The 23,346-nt window shown below is 37.0% G+C and overlaps 1 protein-coding gene across 2 annotated transcripts; it reads right to left on the bottom strand.

Annotated features, from left to right (window-relative positions):
- Positions 1–612: 612 nt before the first annotated feature.
- On the bottom strand, positions 613–22,866 carry Exo1 (exonuclease 1). Of its 2 annotated transcripts, none has more exons than XM_063236799.1 (15): positions 22,630–22,866; positions 21,824–22,216; positions 20,707–20,884; positions 18,579–18,698; positions 18,005–18,128; positions 16,780–16,917; positions 15,538–15,750; positions 13,463–13,650; positions 12,936–13,032; positions 11,874–12,099; positions 9,496–9,739; positions 7,435–8,008; positions 5,066–5,167; positions 3,798–3,991; positions 613–946 (listed from the first exon to the last, which is right to left on the bottom strand). In XM_063236799.1, the coding sequence occupies exons 3-15, from the start codon at positions 20,865–20,867 to the stop codon at positions 811–813; spliced, it is 2,517 nt and encodes an 838-aa protein (XP_063092869.1). In that variant the 5' UTR covers positions 20,868–20,884; positions 21,824–22,216; positions 22,630–22,866; the 3' UTR covers positions 613–810. The 2 variants fall into 2 exon arrangements, with proteins under 2 accessions (XP_063092869.1, XP_003474345.2); XM_003474297.4 differs by having other exon boundaries at positions 9,496–9,742; positions 22,630–22,865.
- Positions 22,867–23,346: the final 480 nt, after the last annotated feature.

Here is a 23,346-nt window from a genome sequence, read left to right on the forward strand (position 1 = left end):
CACCGACCCTGCAGTGTTAGACTTTATACAGTGTGTAGGGCACTAGTTCCAAGTAGACTTTAAGCCGTTTTCAGTTTGCACTTAAAATACATGAAAAACCTGAGACTATTTTGAAGCCTGAAGCACTCTAAGGACATACGAAATAGTTTCTTTATGTGAGGCTGAATACGCCTGCCCTTTGCTGTCAGTCTATGTATGAGCTGATGAACTGTAGGTGATCTTGGAGCCAGGCGGCTTTTGTGGAAGATCTTTAACCTGCCAACCGCCCCTCCTGTCACGGGAACTTTATTTTCAGTTCCTATGGAGGAGAGACAGGAAAGGCAGCTGGAAAGATTTTAAAGCCCAGTGATTTATTCTAGCGTAAAAAGATTATAGAATTGTGGCTTTCCATTTACCATCTTTTTTTTTTTCTTCCTGAGACAAAGTCTCACATGGTGATCCTCCTGCCTCAGCCTCCCAAGTGCTGGAATTACAGGCACGTGTCACTACACCCAGCTCCATTTACAGTCTCAAACTGGACACCACAAAAATCTTGAGATTTTCATAAACTCCAGGGGATTTGCCCAATGAAACACTAAAACTTGCAAAAAAACTCAAAAGACAATCTTACTCTTCTATTTAGCTTTTTATGAAAATATAAAAAACCGAGTGAAAGAAACAATTACACAGTTAATATACAAAATGTATTCCATTTCTGAAATGTCACCTAAAAACCAATCTTTCAGGCTGGTAATCGCCTCACTTCCGAACACAGAGTTCCAGCGGACAGAACCTTCCCGAAGCAACAGCCTCCCTGCAGCCAGTCCGTGTTCACTGGAAGATCGCTCTCTGGACGTGCGTGTATTCAGGTTTACTGAATACATCCTCTTCGGCTTCTGGAGTCAGCTGGATGTTATCTCTGACTGGAGACAGGGGCTTTTTACAAGACAGAAGCTTTTCAGAATCCCTGCAAAATACAATAAAGTCAATTTGGTGCTTTTAGGGTACTGATTAGAGAAGAAATAAGCTACTTGGAAAAAAACCCCAGAGTTACGTATACGAAGACTTCTTCCCTTTAGTGTAAGATCTGTCTCAATTCCCTATGAAACACATGCAGGTTCTCTTTTAAGTACTTCCATTTAATTCTGAGTTTTACTGTCTCTTCTTTTTTTGTGTGTGTGGGGTGCTTTTTATGGGAGTGCTGTATGGTTCAAGCTGCCCCTGAACTCACTATGTAGTCTTGTCTGACCCTGAACTTGTGATTCTCTTGCCTCAGCCTCCGACTGCTGGGATTACAGGTGTGCATCACATCTGGCTTCTTCTAACTCTCAAAATCACCTTTCAGTACAGGTGCTAAGCCACTACTAGATATATACCAGCTAACGCAAAAAGATTCCAGTAAAGAAATTTTAATTCTTTTCTCTTTAGTAGCCTTCCCAAGTCTAGCTAAGAATCAGTATTAACAAAATGAATTAATGGTTGAATCTTAATTTTTACCCGCTGCCCCTTTTGCTGGAAGGAAGTTCTATATCCATAAAAATCAATCCTATTATGATGATAGCACAGGTTATTCTGCCTCCTGACAATGAACATCCAACATCAATTAAGTCATTTTCTAAAAGGTATCTAAGAACACTATTGTATCTTTAGTTTCCTTCTAGCATAATTCACAGTATCTTTCTTGCAAGAACTCCTGGAGATTTTCAAGTCCCTTTAGGGTGTCTGTAATGTGAAAACTATCTTCATAATAACACAGACTTTATCTGGCTTCTCTGCTGTGCTGACATTTGTACTGATGATGCTAAAGGAGAACTGGGGAGACCTGCCAGCATGAATTAAGACAGTAAAAGGCATAAAGCCAAGTGTGGTGGCACAGGCCTGTAATCCCAACCCTTGGAAGGCTGAAGCAGGAGGATTACCTTGAGTTAAGGCCAGCCTGTAAAGTTTTAGGCCGGCCTGAACTATATAGTGAGAGCCGGTCTCAAAACACTTGGGGGTAAGGGTGGGGTAGAGGAAACAGCACATATAAAGCATTTGTGTGCTGTGCCAAGGTAGATGGTTATCTCAACTAAAAACACGTGTGACTCTACAGTCACTCAAATTTAGGCACCTGGCAAAGGGCTTCTCTAAAATGAACAGTGACTGCCTGTTATTTCAAGAGAAATAACAACGCTTATTACCAATGATAACACTCAAATTTTTGAAATAGAATTTTGGAAAACTTGTAGCTGACACTTGATAGTTTTCCAAAGCTTGAGACTGATGATTGATTTTTTCTTATAAATAGGTCAATAGTTAGAAGACAAATACAACTCAGTACACAATGCTTTATAATCATAGCTAAGACGAAGATAAACTGAAATTCCACTAGGGAGCCACCTGTGGAGCTATAGTTAGGGAACTCTAAAAGGCTGAGGCAGGAGGATCTCATGTTTGAGCCCAGCTTGGGCAACTTGGTGAGACCTGCCTTGAAAAAAGAAAAGAATTAAAAGAAAAAGGACTGAGGATGTGGCCCTAGATCAATCCCCAATATTTAAAAAAGAAAATGCTTATTGAATTCTGGTAGAATAGCAAAGAAAAAAAATTAACAATTATCTAAAAGCATATCCAAAATATATACTTTCCAAATACAAGTATGTGTTGGGCTCCATATCCTTCCTATATTTTGCCAAAGCAACAAGTCATAGCCTATGAAATGCAGAAGCAAGCAGAAGAATCCAGATAAATTTTACTAAGACAAACAGAGAAACATTTTTTTGAGGGGGAAGGGAAGATAACTATTTTTTTTTCCTTTTTTTTTTTTTTTTTTTATCGGTACCAGGGATCGAACTCACGACTGCCTGTTGCAAGGCAGGCGCTTATGCCACTGAGCTAAATCCCCAGCCCCTAGATAACTACTTTTTATAAAATTATACAGTATTCATACGCAATAGGCCTATTATCACTACTTTAAAAATGGAAATTATTTAAGTATCTATTTTGAGGGAAAGGAGAAAAGAAAAAGATTTTTTTTTTGGTCTTTTTTTATCAGTACCGGGGATCAAACTCACAACCGCCTGCTTGCAAGGCAGGTGCTTATGCCGCTGAGCTAAATCCCCAGCCCCAAGAAAAAGATTTTATGTATGTATAAATGATAGATAACTACACTACTAATCTGTTAGTTCATCAAAAAGAATGTGCTTTTAAGCTTGCTTGTGCTTTCAATGTTTGATCATTTTTTATGCCTATATCTTATAATTGGAAAAACTACTTTGAAGATAACAACATGCAATACATTAAACATTATTTATTTATTTGGTCCCAGGGATCAAACTCACGACCTTGCACTTACCAGGCAAGCACTTGAGCCACGGAGTTAAATCCTGGCTCAGTGTTAATCTCCTATTATTTTGTTTTGAAAGTCTGTATCATGTTTATTCTTTTTTTGTTTTTAAAAGAAAAAAATTATTTTCATTTCTAAAATGTTTAAAAGTGTTTACAAGTACAACACCCCATAGATGTGGGTGTTTTAGGGTTTTCAAAAATTTTTAAGAATATGATTCAGAGGCTAAGGATTTAGCTCAGTAGTGTAAGTGCCTGCCTGGCAATCGAGAGGTCATGAGTTCGATCTCTAGTATAATACAAAACAAAAACTAGCAAGAATATGATTCAGGAGGCTGAGGGAAGAGGATCACTGTGGGTCACAGCCAGCCTGGGCTGCACAGAGACCCTATTAAAAAAAAAAAAAGAATGAAGAAAGAAATTGATTTACAGGAGAAAAGAATCAGAATTACTTAAAGAAGTTTATCCCATTTAAGAATAAGGATAAGGCAACTCACTTTTTAAACCCAAAATTTTTCCAGAGCTCACTGATTTTTATCTGTAAACCTGGCTTGTTCTCGGCATTATGATGATTTTTCCTTTGGATGCTTGCTGGCTTCTTGCTCAGCCCACTGACTCTGGCAGGAACCACAGCTTTGATTTTGGTGGTAGAAAGAGAGTCCATAGAAGTGGATTTATACAGCCCAGGAACCTGGAGAGTCAAAGTCTGTTTTAGTGATACTTGGTCAAATCAACTACCTTTTGTTAATTTCAAAGTACATACTTTGTACTTTACATATTGGAACAGAAAAGTAATTCAAAAGAAACATGTAAAAATGCGTTGTACAAATGTCTACTACAGAAATAAGTCATTCACATACACACAAAACTGGCAGCATCCTACACAGTTACGACTTTTTCTTGTTTCCACTTAATGAAACACCTGGAAGACTTTTCCATGTCACATGTAGAACTGAATTTTATTTTGAGTACATTGCCTGTTCTTCCATTGTATAAATGTGACATAATCTATTTATTACCTCTACTGATATTTTTTATTTTAACAATTTTGATTGATTTTTACTTTGTGTACAATGTAGAGCCATTTAAATTTTGCTGTTTTTTACAGAAGAATGAAGTATATAAAAAACAGTGCTAAAACTGATTAATCTGGCGGGGGTTGTAAAAGAAAGGCAAAGTTTTAAAAACTGGCTTTCCATGGGATTATTTTTAGAATGCTTTTTGGCAATATATACCAAAGCTTTAAACATACATGCCTTGGGACAGTAATATCACTCTATGGAATTAAATCCTACAAATTAATCAAGAATAGATACTCAACATTTACTCCCAAGATCTTGATGGCAATGCTGTTTGCAATAGAAATAATTTTTTAGGGTAAATAAATTATATAAACCCATACGATGAGATATTAGAGTTACTGTAAGTAATGATTAAATAACACATGGAGAAAGATCTTTATATTGCAAGAGAAAGTCGGCTTCAGCTTAACACCTGCAAATACCTACAGTTATGCACAAATTCTCTACTAGGAAGTTTAAAAGTAGACTTTAATAAAGTAAATAGCAACTTTTAAATTTTGTCTACATTTCTTTTTGGTAATAAGTATGCAATGCTTCTATTTTTTATTTATTTTTTTTGTCTTTTTCATTTTTTTATCGGTACCGGGGATTGAACTCACGACCGCCTGCTTGCAAGGCAGGTGCTTATGCCGCTGAGCTAAATCCCCAGCCCCGCAATGCTTCTATTTTAATAAATATTTTACCTTATTCCTTAGAAGTATCTCTTTCTTTGAAAAATGAGATAAATGTTGCTTGGAGTTCTGATTATCTTGATTATCAAGTGACTTAATATTACAGTCAGATTCCTAGATTCCCCAAGATCAAAAAATAAAGTAAAATTAGGTTTTTTTTTTACTGTGGAATTTTGTGACAACAAAATGCAAGTAAAACGAGAACAGTGTGAATAAAATTTCAAGGAAAGAAAATATAAAATAGGCTATAATTCATAGAACAAAATAAATCTAATATGCAAAGGATAATATTTGTCAGTTTCACCGAAGATAATAAGCAAGATGCTTTAGCTGGAGAAGTAAACTGTTTATACAGAGTTTGAAGGCTTTTATGAACCATTTGAGGTACATGTCAAAATGTTGACTCCTACTGTAATGGTTTTATCCAACTTTGCTGATTGCTTTCATAAATTACTAGCTATGAAAAGCATAACCAGTGCAGCTCCAATTCTTCTTCTATTTTCTTTCATTTTTTTTTGGATACTGGGGATCAAACTCATGACCTCACATTTGATAGGCAGGCGCTTATACCACTGAGCTAAATGCTCGGTCCTCAGTTCTCTTAATTGTGTAACATGTATAACATTAAAGAGAAAAAAAAAAAAACCACAATAAATGATAATTCAGGAAACTCTATTTTTCTATTTTTCCAAGAGGATTTAAAAATAATTTATCTATTATATAACTCTCTTATTCCTTGTTCAGAGCAAACAGCAGTGGTGACCCTGGACTAAATCATTACTTACAATACAGATCCTAAGACCCTAAGATTACTTACTTCCCCCTCCAGCAGGGTCAATGAAGAATGGCCGCTGCCTTTTACAGTGAACGACCTACAGAAGGCTCCAATACTGAAACACTTTCTTCAGAAGCATATAAAGAAAACTGATACTCTCAGCCTTCAGACATTTTTACTTTCTGGAACATTTTCTAAATCAAAGATATATTAGCATTCAATTGTTTGAAAATTAATAACCTATCTAAGAAGAATTTATTATTCAGCTACAAGAGCAATGATTCAATGAATGATTCCTAGTTATGCTGGCAGGGCCAGCCTAGCCGGTGAGCCAGCAAGGCTTCTCAGGAAAACATGACCAAAAGCTTACAAAGTAAATGAAACAGAAGATGCATGATGGGAAAAGGGATACTTAGGCCAACGCACTGAAGCCATCATCATAGAAAGATGTTTTTATGAATGATGTTCAAGTGACAGCAACTGTGGTGGTACCCAGATGGCGTTAAGAGGAAATGCAGTGTGGTGTGAAAGGAACACAAAGAAAAAAGACACCAAAATGGAAAAGTGTATTTCAAGAAACGGTCTTCTAGATCAGTAAGAACAGTATTTAATATGAACAAACTGAAGGCAAAGTAACAAAATGAAAAGCAAACATTTCAAAGATAGCCAAAGCTTTGGCTTGAGATACTTTTAAATTAAAGATGCCACAGGAAACCTCAGGCTTCAATATATAAATTGATTTCAGCTTCCTCCAGATGAAAACAATTTATTTCCACACAGTAGCTTGGCTTTCACTTCAATCTGAATCAAATATAACTCAAGTTCTTTGGAGAACTTAAATATTTTCTTTTTGATAAATATGAGCTGTACTGATTTATTAAATGGTATTCGATATTCAGGATTATCTGACCTTAAAATTTTGTGAACTATTATAGTGGTTACAATTCTTCCAGCTTGGTCATATTTGGTGAAGATGAAACAATGTTATATAGAAAGTTTCAGATAAAGTCATTCTGCCATTTTAAAATGTCACTGGATCTTATGAGCAGTACTTAATTGGAGTTTTTGATTTTAGTCGAATCAAACCCAGAAATAAAAAACACAAAGTTAAGATAAAAGATACAGAAGAAAAAAGTGGTTAGGATGCTTTCACTAATTTAAAACAATAACATAAAATCATTTACATTATTTTTTTGTAAACTAAAGGTTAGCAGAAATCATGAAAATACTTTTGATGTTCTAAAATTTAAGACGGCTAACAGATTCTTTATAAAGTGATATCTGAATTCAAGGTTCTATGATACCATGGACTTAAGAAGTAAATTTATAATCATTTTCATTTCATACACTATCATTCTGCTTAGGTGCCAACTTGCGCCACAACTCGAGCTCCTATCCGGGCATACATATGGCCTGAGGAAGTAGAATTAGTGTAAATGTACAGGAGTCGAACAGTTAGTTGGAAGACACAGAAAAGTCCTTCAAAAGGATAAAATGTTCAAATAGCCAGGGATTTCCATAACAGAGGCAACACATCCGCAATTCTCTAACACCTTATTTTCTCCCACACATAAACTGAAAGCAAAGGCTTCCTGATTTGTCTTACCTCTGAATCGGAATCCTTACTAGAAGGCTGAGAAAGCTCCGATGCATTTAAACTGTGTGGTGACAGTTCCATATTGTCCTGAGACTGTGCAGGCAAATCCACTTCATAGGAGGGCTGCAATTCATCACCTGCCTGATCACTCTTTGACTGAGAACTATCAGACAGTGTATTGTCTTTAGGCAGGGAGCACGGGGACTCGCTTTTTCTTTGGAACCACTGTAATGCTGTTCTTGGGTTTGAAGGGGTGCTCGGAGATTTTGAAAATTCTCCAAGACTTCCAGACCAACTAAAACAACTTCTTAGCGTCCCCAGAGTGGGTGGTGAAACATTCCTTGTGAATTTGCTAGTCTTAGGAGACTGAGGCTCTTCATCGGCAAACACAGTCCCATCATGGGGAATGTGATCGCTTGAATTATGTGCTACATTTGCATCTACCAGCTTCTTGCTTTCTGAGTTTGGACAGTCTGATTCACTGACACCGGCCACATTTCTGCTGACAACTGTTTCATTTGGAGCCTGGCTGCTTACCTTCTTTGATATACAGTCAGAAGACTCCAGGGAACTGCAGAAAAACCTAACAAAACCCAAGAAAAATGGATTAATATAAATATAGGATGTCAAGATTCAAAATAGAAAGAGGAAGCTATATTCTCACTCAAAGGAAAAACAGAAATCAAGTTCCAAAAGTATCTCCAAACCAAAAAAGGTCAACTTTCTCCAGCTTTCTACTTTTTCATTATTCCAAGTTAATGAATATCTCTATGAGGTGGTCAGCAAAACAAGACTCAAATGACCACTCAAGGGCATTGTATTCTGACTCGAGAAGACTTGACAGGAGAAGGCTTTGAAACATCAGCCCAAGGGAGGCTGAAGCATTACCAGGGGCTCATTCCCTCAGATCCACCCCATGATGTGAAGCCTCATTTACTGAACACGAAAAACAAAAATCAAAAAGTATTTATTCTAAGTCTTCCAGAAGGACAGAGGTGCTGGCAAATTTTCTTTCTTAGGTCACTTGTTAACATCTCACATTCACATTTCCTCTTACGCATTGTGGAACTGGCTATGGTGTGAATGTGCTGCCTTAAATCCATACACTAGAGACATTCAACACCACCCCTTCCCTTTCACCCTTTCCAGCCACTGCCCCAGCACTAGACGCTGCCTCGATCCCTGGAATTCTGTGAACACACCTTACACACCGTATTTACCGTACTGCTTGGAAAAATGACTCATCCATCTCCTTTCAAAACTGGACTGCAAGTGTTCCAAGAATAAAAAAACTATGTCCCTTATTTTTGTAACCACGGCAGCCAGCATGGTATCAGGTTTGTAATATTACAATTCTCTGGTTATCCCCATTTTAAATAATTTCTGAAAATACTGTGTAAAACTGTATAAAGCTCTCCAAGAAATGAAAATGGTAGAAACAGTAAAAAGGGGGAAGGAAAACTACACAATTTCCCAAAGTAACAGAATTTCTGCAAAGCAAAATGTGAGGACAGGGCCTCTGAGCCCCTTTTATTTAAGTCTGTATGGAGAGAAAACAGAACAGAAGATGATGAAACAACAAGGCTTTTAAGTTAGAACTAAGATAATACAGAAACTCCTCAGTTGACAAAGAATTTATGTCCTGATAAACCCATCATAAGTGGGACATATTGTTAAACCTGAAAGTGCATTTGTAATCCATCTAACCTATCAGGCATGTTGACTTAGCAACACAGTGCAGTGTGGGGGATTCGTTGTTTTCCCTCATGATCATGCTGCTAACCGGCAGCTGTGGCTAGCTGCCTTTGCAGAGTACCACAGCTCACTAATCCCAGAAAAGAAAGAAATTCAGGATTCAAAGTACAGCTCTAAGTGTAACACTTTTACAGCATCACCAAGTCCAAAAATCCTAAGTCAAACTATCACTTGCTGGGAACACACAGCTGTAATTAAGACAAAACAGATCCTCCCCTACCTTCCTCTAGAGTCAGCGCTAATTCAAAATAAAACCAATATCAATATAGGACAGAATATACCAGACAAATCAACATTCTGAAGATATAACTATACCTGCTTCTGGTCCCTGGGACTATAACTGCACCACTGTCTTTGTTTTTTCTTTGTAAAAATGTTGCAAATTTATTTCTTGTTGTAGGCGGTGTATTTAAGCTTTTTGTCTGAATAGTTCCTTTTCCTAGGTCAGGCACAAACATTTCAGAAGAGTTCGAGGATTTATTATTTTCACAGCCATTTTTCTTGGTCTTCTTTGGAGATGAAAGAGAATACTGATTCAACAAGTCTTCTTCTGACAGCTCTTCTAAACAGAAACAAAATTACCTGTAAATCTTTGTTTTACGTATAGATGGGAGATCTGGCCTTGATTTCAAACTATATCCTACTGTGCTATAGGTAAAGATTTACTTATTTTTAACTATGCCTCCTCACAAAAGGAAACAGAGATGACCGAAAATAATTCCCCTAGCTGTTTTAAAATTTCACAAATTGCCAGGCATAATGGTACATGCCTGTAATCCCAGCACTAGGGAGGCTGAGGCAAGAGGATCATTACTGTTGAAGGCCAGCCAGTACATGGCAAGACCCTGCTCAAAAAACAAATCAGAAAATGTTCACAAATTAGGATTTAATATCAATCACAGGAGCTATTTATTTGTTCCTTATATATGTTCTGGTTGTAGACTGCCATGGGATCAAAAGTAATTCATGTTCTAGCTGTGACCTTCACATTAGACTAACGTCATCTTATTAGTCATCTTGTTAGCCTAACTCTTTAGAAAAATCTTATTAACTAAGCATATCTTGAATTCTAAGATATAGGGTATCATATATATCTAATTTTCAAATGACCCATGTGAGAAATTAATACAAAGATTCAAAAAAGAAATAATGTTAGCACTTAGCTTAACAGCAATTAGCAAAATACAATTATAAACTCGGCAAACACCAGCAGAAAGACAAGAATGTTAATACAGTAAAAGCTAAAGCAATCTTAGTTTGCAATAGTAAAGCCCAGTCCTAGATAAGGGACCGAAAATGTGCCACGAGTATAAATATTCACTGTATCCTATGGTAAGTAGACTACATCTTTAGAGTCATAGGGATTCACTGTAAGAATTATGCAATTACTAAAAAGTGGTATTATATTCAAAGTACTACACCTCAACAGATGAGGACCTTGTTAGCCAGATGAGAAATGTAGAAGACTTACAACTGCTTCCCTTACGTATCTGAAAGGCTGTCACATGAAATGCAGACTAAACTTACTGCCGTAGTTTTGGTCTGTGGGTCTGTGTCTATACAAACACGCACACCCGGGTAACAGACTACATTGACAAGTGGTAGTCATATGAAAGCAGACTTGATTTAACAAAACAAACTTACTGGTCACCTACATAAAATGAACTACTTAATGGCAGTAGAAGAAAAGAAGCTAATATGTATAGTATACTTGCTATATACAAGGAACTTTAATATGTTGTCTTATATAGCACATAAAACTTGTGAAGTAGAAATATCAACCCCATTTTACATGAATAAACAATGGTTCAGAGATAGTCTCATGAAAAAGATTCTGGTTCATAAGGAATCAAAACATTTTGACCAATTGTGTATAACCTGGACCTAGTTAAAAGCTTTATTTTTGTTGCTAATCGTGTACACAATGATGTAGGTATCTGAGGGAAGAAAACAAGAGAAAATGAGACTATAATTATTGTACTTCTAAACAACTTCCAACATGAAAGCAAAAACCCACTTCTGAAAGCCTGGTGCTCCATTCTCAGTGGTTCTGTACCATGTTTTACTGGAGGTTTTAACAATTCAGAAAAAGAAATAGAAGGGACCTACTGGAAAAGGAGAGGCAAAGGTGCCTTTACCTGTAACTGGTGTTGTCTACACAGAAAAGCCTAGTCTAAAAAGACATTCTAAATTAATGTAGTTTAACAGTTAAGATGCCAAATTCTTCCACATTGATATACTCAATTAAAAATCTCCATCATCTTTTTTTTTTTAAATAGAAACTGATAAGCTAATTCTTACACTTAAATGGAAACAGGAAGAACCTAGTCTAGTCAAAATAACTTTTCAAGAGAACTCAGCAGACTTATACTGATTTCAAGGTATACTAACTATAAAGCTAAGGTAGAATAGGGTTCATTAAAAACTCGCATACAGTCAGCTGAGTTAGCACAACTGCACAAAGGCAATTCAACGGGGAGAAGAAAACTTATGACAATTTGGATTGGAACAATCAAACTGCAATATATAAGGAATCTTGATCTTTACTTCACATTGTGTAAAAAAAAAAAGATTAAAATGACTAAAGATCTAAATCTAAGGGCTAGAACCATAAAGAGGAGGAAATATTTGACACCCTGGCAAATTCTTAACTATGACCAATAATTGCTAACTTGCCAAAATGAAATACGTACCACTTCTTGGTCTTTTCACCATGGATGACTTTCTTGGAAGGTTTAACCCTTTAGTGCTAATCACATGTTTAATGCCCACAGTACTTGGCTTTTCTTCCAATCGTGCAACATCTGAAACAATATCCCTCTCAAATGCAGGGCAATAATTCCTATTCCAAATGCTATTAACAGAAGATGACTTTTGACATGCTTTTTCATCCCAACTATGACTTCTTAATTGGGAAGGCTAAAAAAATAAAAGGGAAAACGTCTCTTGAAAGTGGGAAATAATTATTCACTTTTCCTTATACGAATCACAATACATTAAATTACCCTTAAATATCTATCCTTTAATATTTTCTACTCTGCTAGCTTTATACTTCTCAAATAAATCTATCTTGTGTTCTTAGATCTGTTTCTTTTCTAAGAAGAGTCAAGCCACTTGATTGGCTTATTTCTAAGAAGTAGAAAATAAAGCTTCCCAAGATGAACTGTGCAAAAATGGTTTGGAATTGAAGAAATGTGGCCAGGAAAAAAGTATCTTTAAAATGTACTATTTCAATACTAATTAGTTAAAAATATCATCTGGTAATCTATCCTCAAGTAATCATTTACATATCTTTTAAAATTTACCTGACAGTTAAATTATGCATTTAAGGCAGTCTCAAGTATTTTTAGAAATTGGATGAATTCAAATCAAAACATTCCAGTTTATAAAATACTGGTTTCTATTCGATCCAGACCTGGTATTCTCTTTAGTAGACAACATATACTGAGAAACAGCTATTTTGTTCTACACTGAGTCTGGTTCAAAACTTTCTCAAAACAAACAGAAGAAAATAGAACAGGATTCAAAGGCACATAGCAGGGCGGTTTAAATATTTGCTAAATGATGAACAAAAACAGAGCTTGTGCTTTTAAGGGTACTATTTCTAGATTTGGATTTTCAACTTATGCCCAACATCAGAGATGCTAAATAGGGTGAGAAGAGAAAAAAAGGCATCATAAGCTTGGTATAGTGACATGAAATGCTCAGTACTGAAGGTTTGATAATATATAGTGTAGTCATTTCTTTAATGTTACCATTGCGGTGTCTGGATTGTAGTCATCAATCTGTTCAAAAGTATTTATATCTTTATTTCCAAGTGCTATTTGGAGAGCTATAGCATCATCAATGTATCTAGGTTTGTAAGATTAAGGAAAAATGTCTTTATTAACAACCAATCACATGATGCTGTTCTAAGATAGGAAAATACTGTCTATTGTCAAAGAAACTCTTGAAAGTTTATGACTTAAATGGATCCTTACTTTTTATACCACTGTTACTGAATCATAGGCATAGTTTGCTAGTCCCTGTTTGTTCCCCTGCAGGAGCTGGCCATCTTACATTTCCTGTCCAGATTGGTCCTCCTGCTAAGCTGAGCTTGCTTTCCCATAAGGACTTCTCCCAAAAGCCACTTTGGAATATGTGTAAGTGACTGACCCAGTGCGTTCCTGTTGAATCAATCCAAGTAGTTATATACTATATCAGACGACCTCAGGCTTACAACAAAAAAACAAAAAAAAACTTGTTTGAATTTTTTTGGAATTAAAATGAACAAAAAGGATACTGTCCAGCGTAGGTTAGTGTTTTAGGATCGATGTCATCTTCATAGGCATTCAAGGGAACAAGTTTCCTTTTGATGGGATCAAAAACTAATTGATAAAGAAAAGTATTGTTGGCTCGAATAAATCCTTTGATGTAATCTTCTGGCACTGTTATATTCATCTTGAGATAATGACCAATTTTCTTGATAACCTAACAATAGATGCAAAAATTATTAACTGCAATTAACAAATACAATCCCTAATACACCGATTTACATTAGCAACATTACAATAGAGCAAGAGAGGAGACTGAAATATGTTACCTTCATCTACCTTAAAAAACTGTACCAGCAAAAATAACTTTGTTGTATCACTTAAGATTCCAATTCTCTTAATAAGGATTTTCTTGGTTTTTCTATTATTAACCCCAAAGGAAAAAAAAATTTGGTTACACATCAAATTTTTGTTGCTAGGCAACAGACTACATTGATAAGTGGTAGTCAGATGGAAGCAGACTTGATTTGACAAAATAAGATATGTTATTCATCCTTGACGTTCATTTCATCCAGGAAAAATAAAAAAAACCAATACAAAACTTGAGAAGAAAAATACTTTGGATTATATTTCTAAAATTAAATCTACATTGTAACTTTTGCTGGCCATGATACTAAAGATTTGGTACTGGAGATGGAACTCACAACCTTGTGCTTGCCAAGTAGGCACTTACACATTGAGCTAAACCCCCGGCCCAAGATATATCTTAACTATTATAGTTATGTACTACCTAATGATGCTTCTGTCAACAACAGACTGCATATACAAATGCAGCCCCTTAAGATTACATCACTTCGTGACATCATAACCATCTGTGTGTGTCTGAATACATCAGATCACGTTTGTAGTCACAAAATTGCCTAAGGGCACATTCCTTAGAATGTACTCTCATCATTAAGCAGTGCATGACTACTTTTTTAACATTCACAGATGAAAGGAAGACGGAAGATGAAGATCATGGAGTCACAGGCTAGCTGGGAATGTTTCTGTTTCCACAGAAGCCACCATCTTCCAACCCAGGGGGTCTTTTCGTAGTATCACCCCACTTATGTCCTGAGAATTCACACTTTGTACTCCTATAAATGGGATTTCTGCTCTGAAAACCCCAAAGGTTTCAGAGAACTGTCTCAGTAAACTTTAATGTGGATTTATTTTATATATTACTTTTTTTGTGGTGCTGGCAATGGAAATGAGGGCCTTGTGCATGCAGGAAGGTGCTCTCCCATAGGGCTACACCCCTAGCTCCAATGCAGGTTTATTTATTAAGGTAAAGGCATCAGACAAACTACAGTAGTGACTTCCAGTGTCTTACTTTACCAGAGAATACAAAGCACTTGTTACTGAATGAAGACATGAGAATACAGCTATCTTTCATCAAGCCACCTTAAAAGATCTGCATAAAAATGTAATTCCTCTCTTTTGGCTATTATGTTTTGAAAACGTGGTTATTTTTCAGAACAGCAGTAACATTAACATGCAATGAATTTATTAAGTTTAGTATTTAATTTTTTGTTTTAATTTATAATTTTATAAATATCTATAACTATAGTTCAAACAAACAAAAGTTACTACTGAAGAGCTTTTAAGGGTGAGAAGGCTGAGGCAGGAGGATAACAGAGTTAAGCCTATTCTGGGCAACTCAGTGATTTAAAAAGGGAGCTGGGGATATAGATCAAAGCAAAGGCCCTGTGTCCAATCCCCAGAACTACGGGGGAAAAAAAAAAGAGTGTAAGGAGATCCTACCCTTAGACTAAAAAGTTCAAGGGCAATAGTAGGACAAAAGTCAAAAAAAGAAGTTTTAGCACTAATTATCATTAATTCTATCCCAGATATTTTGCTCTTAAGTCTAGTAAAAATTGCTACTAATTTGTCAACTGCTGAAAATATGATTCTTCTAATGCCTGTTAGTTTTTAAAAACAAAGTTCTAATGTTTTAGTTATTTGTTAAATAAAATAACAGACTATTTAAAATCCATATTCTGAGTAGTTTATTATGTAAAACACATTTCAGAAACTGAATGTGGCATTTGGCTGTCACCCTCACCTTTACAATATCTGGATTATTGGCCAGTCTCAGTACTTTGCAGGCCTTTGCTAATCCAATCCCACGCAGTGATGAGAGGTAGTCACAGCCAGAAAGAATACACATGTAACGGAACTTCTCTTCAGTGAATACATCCCCAAGCTGTCGGCACATTCCTAGGCGTGTCTGATCAATTTCTAGTCCATTTCCAAACTGGTCCATTTTTAAAATTACCTTCAAAAGGAAAGGAAACTGTTAGTACTTAGAAAGATCACTATGATTCATCATTATCTAATGCATTGCAGTAATTCTAAGAAATCCTTGTTCTTCACTGTGACACTGAGACATAGGTGAGACAGGTAGGCTGGGTCTAACTATTAAATGCAAATAAGTTAAACTGAAGAATAGGACAGAGCTAGTCCAGATCCAGAGCCAAGACTCCATTGTCAACTGGCATAAATAAATGCTTAACTTGACCTCTCTACTCCTGTGTCCCAAGGCTGTCATGATGATCAAATAGTAATGTGTTTTCTCTTACCACCTTCTCTTACATTTGAAGTAATTAATCTTTAATTATTTAAATAACAGATACTTTTGTGGAAACTTTGGGATACATAGGAATTCCAGAAGAAAAAGAAATTTCTGATTTATCACTGTTACCCAGAATTAACCCTTTAATACAGATCCTTCTAGTTATCTATGAATGATATAGACAATATAAACAATGCTATTAAAAATTAGATCCTAGTTTTATATCTTATCTCCCTCAATATATCATGATCAAGTTTTTCATTAACTTTTGTACATAATTAGAAGTAACTGAATAATATCTTCTTGGTAGACATGTTCATTTACCTAATCTAATTGAAAAATATAAGGCACATGGTACCATTATTAAAGTAAAATCGGTAGGTCTACATAATACTAAAGAATTTACAGGCTAGGGGTGCAGCTCAGGGGCAGAGCGCCTGGCTTTGGGATTGATTCAAAGGACACCTCTGCCTCACTAGTTTGGATAAAACAATGTGACATTTTCTAATCTTAAAGGCTTAATCTGAAAAAGTGTCCAGATTATATAAATGTTACTTGGCAAAACCTTTCTTTTTACTTTAAGTAATTATGAGCATTATAAAAACTGGAGATGCTATATTTAGATGTAAACTGGAATAATAAATAAAATAATTATTCCTGAAAAGGAAAAATTTCAGCTCATTTACACTACTTCTATCAATATAATAGCAGGTAGTAGTTGTAGACAAGTACCTTTTTACAGCCAAAAGCTAGGAGATCAGAGTCCTCTGTGATTATAGCTTGTACAATGCCAGCTTTGTTAAGATAGGCCAGCTGTGCATCGGCTTCATAGGGGGCTACGAGGCAGTCCACCCCCAGCGCCCGGGCCGCCTGCGGGAGAGGTCAGAGTCAGTGTCCAGCCTGGAATCGGGAAAGCACTAAGCAACTTCTGGCTCAAATCTATTTTACTACTAGTCTCGACTTGCGTTTGCTAATAATACTTATGGAAATCAATTCCTTTGAAGTCGTTTTTCAAATTTTAGTTCTAGTACCATTTTACACTAGGTACAGTCATTAAGAAATTTTAAAACAGTTCATAAATTTGGATAAGAGAAATATTGCTGTATATTCAGAAAGTGGGGAAAAGCCTACAAGATACAAAATTATTTCAAATTAAAATTTATCCATTTTAAGAATAGTTATGTTCCAAAAGTATATAAACTGTATTTAGTTTTGCATATGATTTCCCCATTTAAAAAAAAAAGTCCTGTTAAGTTACAGAAGTCTAATACTATATTGATAAAATTCTAGATTCTACTCACCACATTTAAATGAATCCATTAAGTACTTTAAAATAAGTGTCAAAAATAACAGTTCCCATCACAGGTAGTTGGAATTACAACTTCCTTGTTTTAAATCACAGGCCAGTTTCCAAGGCCCGAAGTTTGGGGAAGTTCGGAAATGGGGAAAGGGGCATCAAGCTCCACCACCTACATGTGATCTGCTATTTTTCTTTCTTTTTATTGCCCAGCAAGTATCCTATGCTCAATTCTTGGCAGCAGTATTGTGCCCAATCAATCATAGTTTCTTCTCTAGTATTCATGAAGGAACTCTCTCTTCTGGTGATATAAAGTACATACTTTCTGTGTCTACACTCTCAGGGTAAGTACTGAAGGCTATGGGGAGGTGCGGTGACCATGAATACCCCAGAATCTTCCCTTTCATCTCTATGGAATGTGCCATGAGATCATCTATCCAAGGCATTTGCCTTAATAGATCAGCCTATTAAGGGCTTCTCCCTTGGGAACTGCTGGACTCCTCTCCAGGCACTCTTCCCTTCCCCTCTGACATCCAACCTTTACTTGTGACCAGCCCTAGAACATTTATCCTACCCTGATTTTCTTCCCTTCCCATTAGCAAGCAATTTAGAGTGAGTTTCGTGAACTTAGCCTCTTGTTCTCTTAATTTATTTGCTCACTTTGATAACTTTGTGCACCATAGCGTGAGTGATATTGACACAACGAGTAAAACATTCTCGGGCTTCAGAGACTTTCCCCTCACGAAGAAGCTGCTTTCCCTTAAGAAGATTGGACTGTCGTCTTCTGCAAGGGAAGAATGATTTTTAAATACAGAAAAATATTTACATGGTGGAGTCAAGTTTTAAAAGTATAATTCTACCAAATTTGCTAGAATGAAACAGTTTGACTTATTTGAAAGTGCATACTGAGTTCTTGACAATATTAATCCGGATCCTTTGGGGTTCTAGGTACAAAGGAGGACAGATTTATAACACATGCACACACGTGTATGAGCACATACATGGTTACTGTCAGACTTGCACAGCAATGCTTAGTTGCTTAATTAATCTTAGTTGCAGCAACTAAGATTTCTATTAAAAACTGTGATAATCTAACATAAAATATTTGAAGACATCTGTTCACATACTAATCTGTAAAACAAGCTTCAACAAATTAAGATAGGAAAGTTTTGGTACCACTGACATACAGCATCTGATATTAGCACAATTTAGATATTAAGTAGAGTCAACTTACTCTCTTCTAGACCTCTCTACTTCCTTTTTAGAAGGTAAAGTACATCCATCGAATACAAGAATAGGCTTGATGCCATGAGACAGCAGCATATTTACAAATTTCATACAAAATCCTACATACCTAAAATAAGAAAAACACACTTAAGTACTTTGCATTTCTTAAGGTAGTATTTTTGCTTCTAATACCAGGTGAAACAAATTCGAAAATTTTGCTTTGTAAAATAAATGTTTCCATAGGAAATATAGAGTTTAACTTAGATTTGGGTTCAAATTCTGGCTTGGATAACTTCAGGCTTGTATAGTCGGTGAGCTTTTTCTCCCTCCGAATTTTGTTTTTCTTTGATATCCTTTCTGGATTTGCCTTTGTGTTGTTTTCAATTTGTCTAGTATCCTCAATAATGTTTCTTATAACCAGTGATGTTCTGACAAATGTTTAATAACCAATTCTAGGGTTAAGAGAACCTAATGTCTATGTAGCAAATATTCCACAGTAGTGGGAAGCGGTAATGAGCTGGGAAGAGGTAATGTGTGGCGAGCTAGGATGAGCTGGCTCTAGCATCCTATGGCCACTTATGTTTTCCAAGCCCAAGATCCAATCATGGATCATGTAATGCATTTAGTTTTTTATTGATAAGTCAAGTAACAAAAGCAACTAAATTTTCATAAAGAAAAAAGATACCTTAGGTCAAAGATAGGAATAGAAAAACATAATCTTAAAGGATAACCTAAATCAAATATAGTCATATTAATTAAAGACTCACTACATAACCCTATTTGTCTATTTGTTGTAAATCAGTTGACAATGGGCGTAATAATGATTAGGACCTGCTGATTAAGAAATCTCAAGCAACAATTAGAAGAATGCAAATATGAAACTATAATTAATTTTCAGAAAATTTTTTCTTAACTAGAGAATACAAACATATCTAGTGCTCTCATTATATATATTTCATAGACATCCTTCCAAGTGAGTACACATAGATCTACCTCAATTTTTATGATGGTCATAAAGAATTACCATAAGTTATCCAAGCTTTCTGAGGTGGTGACCTTTTCTGACTAATAGCGCTATCCAAAAGTGGACAAGGAAAATCAATTATACAGAACACGAGTTCTTAATTACTAGAGGAAAATTAAAATATACAGCAGACAGTTTCACTGCAGTTAACAGTTGCCATGCACTTACAACAGAATTTCACCTTTCACTCTTCTAATAAAGGATATTGCCTGTACTTTAAATAGTTCTTCTGATTAATAAACAAAATTAAATATTATAAAACTTAAGTTTTTCTCGCTGATGAACTATTCAGAGAAACACTGAAAACAGCAATGAAAAAGTGTTTACTTATAATGAGTGCAATTGTTTAAATTGCTAATAGAAAACTACATGCTTTCAAAAATTATCTCTGGAATAGTGAACTGGCAAAGTGGGTACTTCCTATGCAAAACTGGGTTTAAATCCAGAGCTTGCAAGTATGAGCAAATGCATGCTCCTATAATTTTCACATGTATTATTTTTATAGGTAACTTTTGGTTGCATTAATTTGATAGGCCTGAAAGTCCCAAACAATCATCATTCAACCTATCCCATTTCTTCTAGGAAACAAACAAGATTAATACCATTTAGTCACTGTGTATTATGTTTAAGTAAGTCATATTAAGATCTGTGAACATTTCCTCAAGGAGATAAATTATATATTGCAAACAAATAACAAAAACAAGGATAAAAACCAATATTGGCCTAATCTTTTTCTGTCTAGAAATTATATTTGCTTGGCTTTCTAGTATTTCTATTTAAGAAATAGAATGACACATCAGCCTACTGAACCTGCCTCAAATGAGGTCAGAGTTGGGACCGGGGGTCAATTTTTGGCTATAAATGAAATAAAAGCAAGTCAGAATAGTCTTCCCTTTGCTTCTTTTGCTAATATAGATACTAGTATGTTTTCTGTAGCCAAAAATATAAAAGCAGTAAGTCACCATTGACTAGGCAATATCTTAAAACACACATTCTTATTTCTTAATAAATTCTGACACTGAGTGAAAATAATCTTTCTGGGAAAAAACCCAACTGAACGCTTAAATCTCATTTTTAATTCTAAAAGAATTAATATCACATCAAAACTTACTTATCAGTAGGTTCACCTTTGGCCAGTTTTTCAGCACAAGCAATAGCTCCTTTGTGAAGCCAACAATAGGTATCCACTGCTACTACCTGCCCTTTATACTTCCTTACATGGATGGGTTCCGAAGCTTCTTTGATAAATAGCAGCAATCCTTGTATCCCCATTGTGCCAAATTAACTACCTAATGTGACATGAAAAACAGTAATATTTAAAACAAAATATATTTACCAAAAAGCTTTAGAAAAATAAAGAGAGCTTGCAACCCAACACAGAATCTGTTACTATGAGCTAATAAATGAACTTCTCACCAATTTCCATAGCCTAGGATTTACATTAATCTTAACATACTACCTCCATGTGATGCCCCTCAAGGGTTGCTTAATATTTATTGTTTCTGAAGTGTTTTTACATTTAGAATTATGATGCACTTTCAAAGTTTGAACAGTTCCAGGCACACAGAATGTGCTCCAACACAAAGAAGGTCCTCCTTTCTTCAAAAAGGCACTGTCAAGGTCAGGCATGGTGGCATAGTCTGTAATCCAGCTACTCAAGAAGCTGAGGCAGGAGGTTTGCAAGTCTCAGGCAAGCCTAGAAAATTTAGCAAGGCCTTGTCTCGAAATAAAAAATAAAAAGGGTTGGAGACATAGCTTAGTGGCAGACTGCCTCAGGTTCAATAGCCAGTTCCACACACACACCCATAAGAACTGTAAAAATCTACAAGACTGTGCATATTAGGACATCACAGTGTCTACAAATGAAAGCCAATTTGCAGTCATATAGTAGAAGCTCAAAAGTTTGCAGGAAGATGAGCATCACAACTGAAAGATAATGCCACTCCCTAGAAATGTGAAAACGACTTTTGCTGCACAAACACAGCTTGAAGACAAATGCTTTAACTGCTTACTTTCTTTCATACAAGTTGTAGCTTCTAAGCCCTTGGTAGACAAAAATGCTGGAGCTAAAACTACTATTACACTCAATCCCCACTCCTGATTAAAACAACGTAAGACAGCACTGGGGATTGAGTGATAGCTTGATATGCAATAACATGGATCTGTTACTAAACATGGGGTTTGGAAGGAATGAAAAGAGCAAGCACGGGATCTGAAGTCAACCTTACCCTTCTGACACAGTAATAGAGTTCCGATGTTCCACTCCACCCCTAGTGACTATGAGGCACTAGTTCTGGGGCGTCGCAGGCAATCTGGATGCAGGTGGTTTGCAAGCCACACTTTGAAATAATTTACTATCACGGTAAGGAAAACAGACACATTGCACATGTCCTGAAACTTAGGTACGTTTCTTCTAGGCCAGGTAAATGTCTTCGAGTAAGCATCTCCTCTTTAGCATGGCAGGAATGGCTGTGTGCCATATGGCACATATCAACTTAGGAGGTCACCCCGGCACTCGAGGAACAGGAACTGCAGCTACAGCCCACTTTACTTTGGTCCCAAGGGGATGCGAATGCGCAGGCGCAGCCGCAAGCTCATTCCACACGCTTGTTTCCCTTGGCCTGTAGGTTAAGGAAAACATTTCCTTGTCATCATTTGACAATGGGGAGACTGCATGTAAGAAGTGTATTTTCAGCCTCTTTGGAAAAACGTGAGCTGTGGGACAACCCTGTGCCCGCACCCACCGGGAACCGTCTGCAGCAAGCGCGGACTCCCTGCGCTCACCGATCTACAGCTCTGGCAAGGTCAATTACTCCCACCTGATTTGTACAGGATCGCGAAGACCACGCCAGATGCCCCCTTTCCTTCCTAGATGGCTTGGGGTCTCAAGAGGAGGGACGCGAGCGGCGCTGGGTTAGATCCCGCGGGGACCCACCCTGTAGATTCCACACAGCCCTTTCCCTTCACTTTCCCTGTCCGCTCGCAGGTGGACGCAAGGGGACGCCGGTACCAGTCCGCGACACGCCTCACTTACTTGGGCCAGAACACTTGAGCCTCGCAGCAGCTCCGCGGTAAAGGTCAGACTTTCAATTTGCGCGGGTAACTGACCCCGCCTAGAGGAAGTGACGTAAACGCGCAGCTACGCCGTCGACCGCCTCTTCCGGTCTTTTGCTCAGCCGGGTCCTCAACCCGTCGCTTCGGAGGACTATGCTGCTCTGCACTCACTGCCCTGCCTTACGCCGCTGCTTAGTTTAGCCGGCTCGGCCCCCTGAAAGCGAGGGCAGCTGTGGTGACCCTGTCAGAGGTACCTGCGCCTGGGCCCAAGAGTCGCTGGGTCCCGGAAGTGGGGAGTTTTCGCTCTCCCCATGGCTGCTGGGAGTCGTAGTTCTCGACGATTGCAAAGAGCGCCGTCTAGTGTTTGTGATTTTTGCTTTTGAACTGAGAACGTGTGTGTGTGTGTGGGGGGGGGGGGGGGTGGAGCCGGGGAGCTGTTGAAATTCGCCCATTAGTTCGTGGCCCGGTTCCTTTGTTGTCTCTGACACTTTCTGTCGCCCCCACAAACTGAAGTTGAGTTCCATTTAAGCTGGGCTCTTTTCTCTTGCGGTAATGCTTCCTCCATTTTTGACGTTAAGTTGGGGAAATATTCACCTTTATATATTATAGTGGACCCTGGGACTGTTTTAGGAACTAACCTAAGTTCCACAAGAACTGCATTAATCCCTTGTGAGGGTGGTGGCTCCAATAACCTAAC

The sequence above is a fragment of the Cavia porcellus genome, unplaced genomic scaffold (genome assembly GCF_034190915.1).
Source record: "Cavia porcellus strain 051 isolate PalLab524CR breed Dunkin Hartley unplaced genomic scaffold, mCavPor4.1 scaffold_26, whole genome shotgun sequence".
NCBI lineage: Eukaryota > Metazoa > Chordata > Mammalia > Rodentia > Caviidae > Cavia > Cavia porcellus.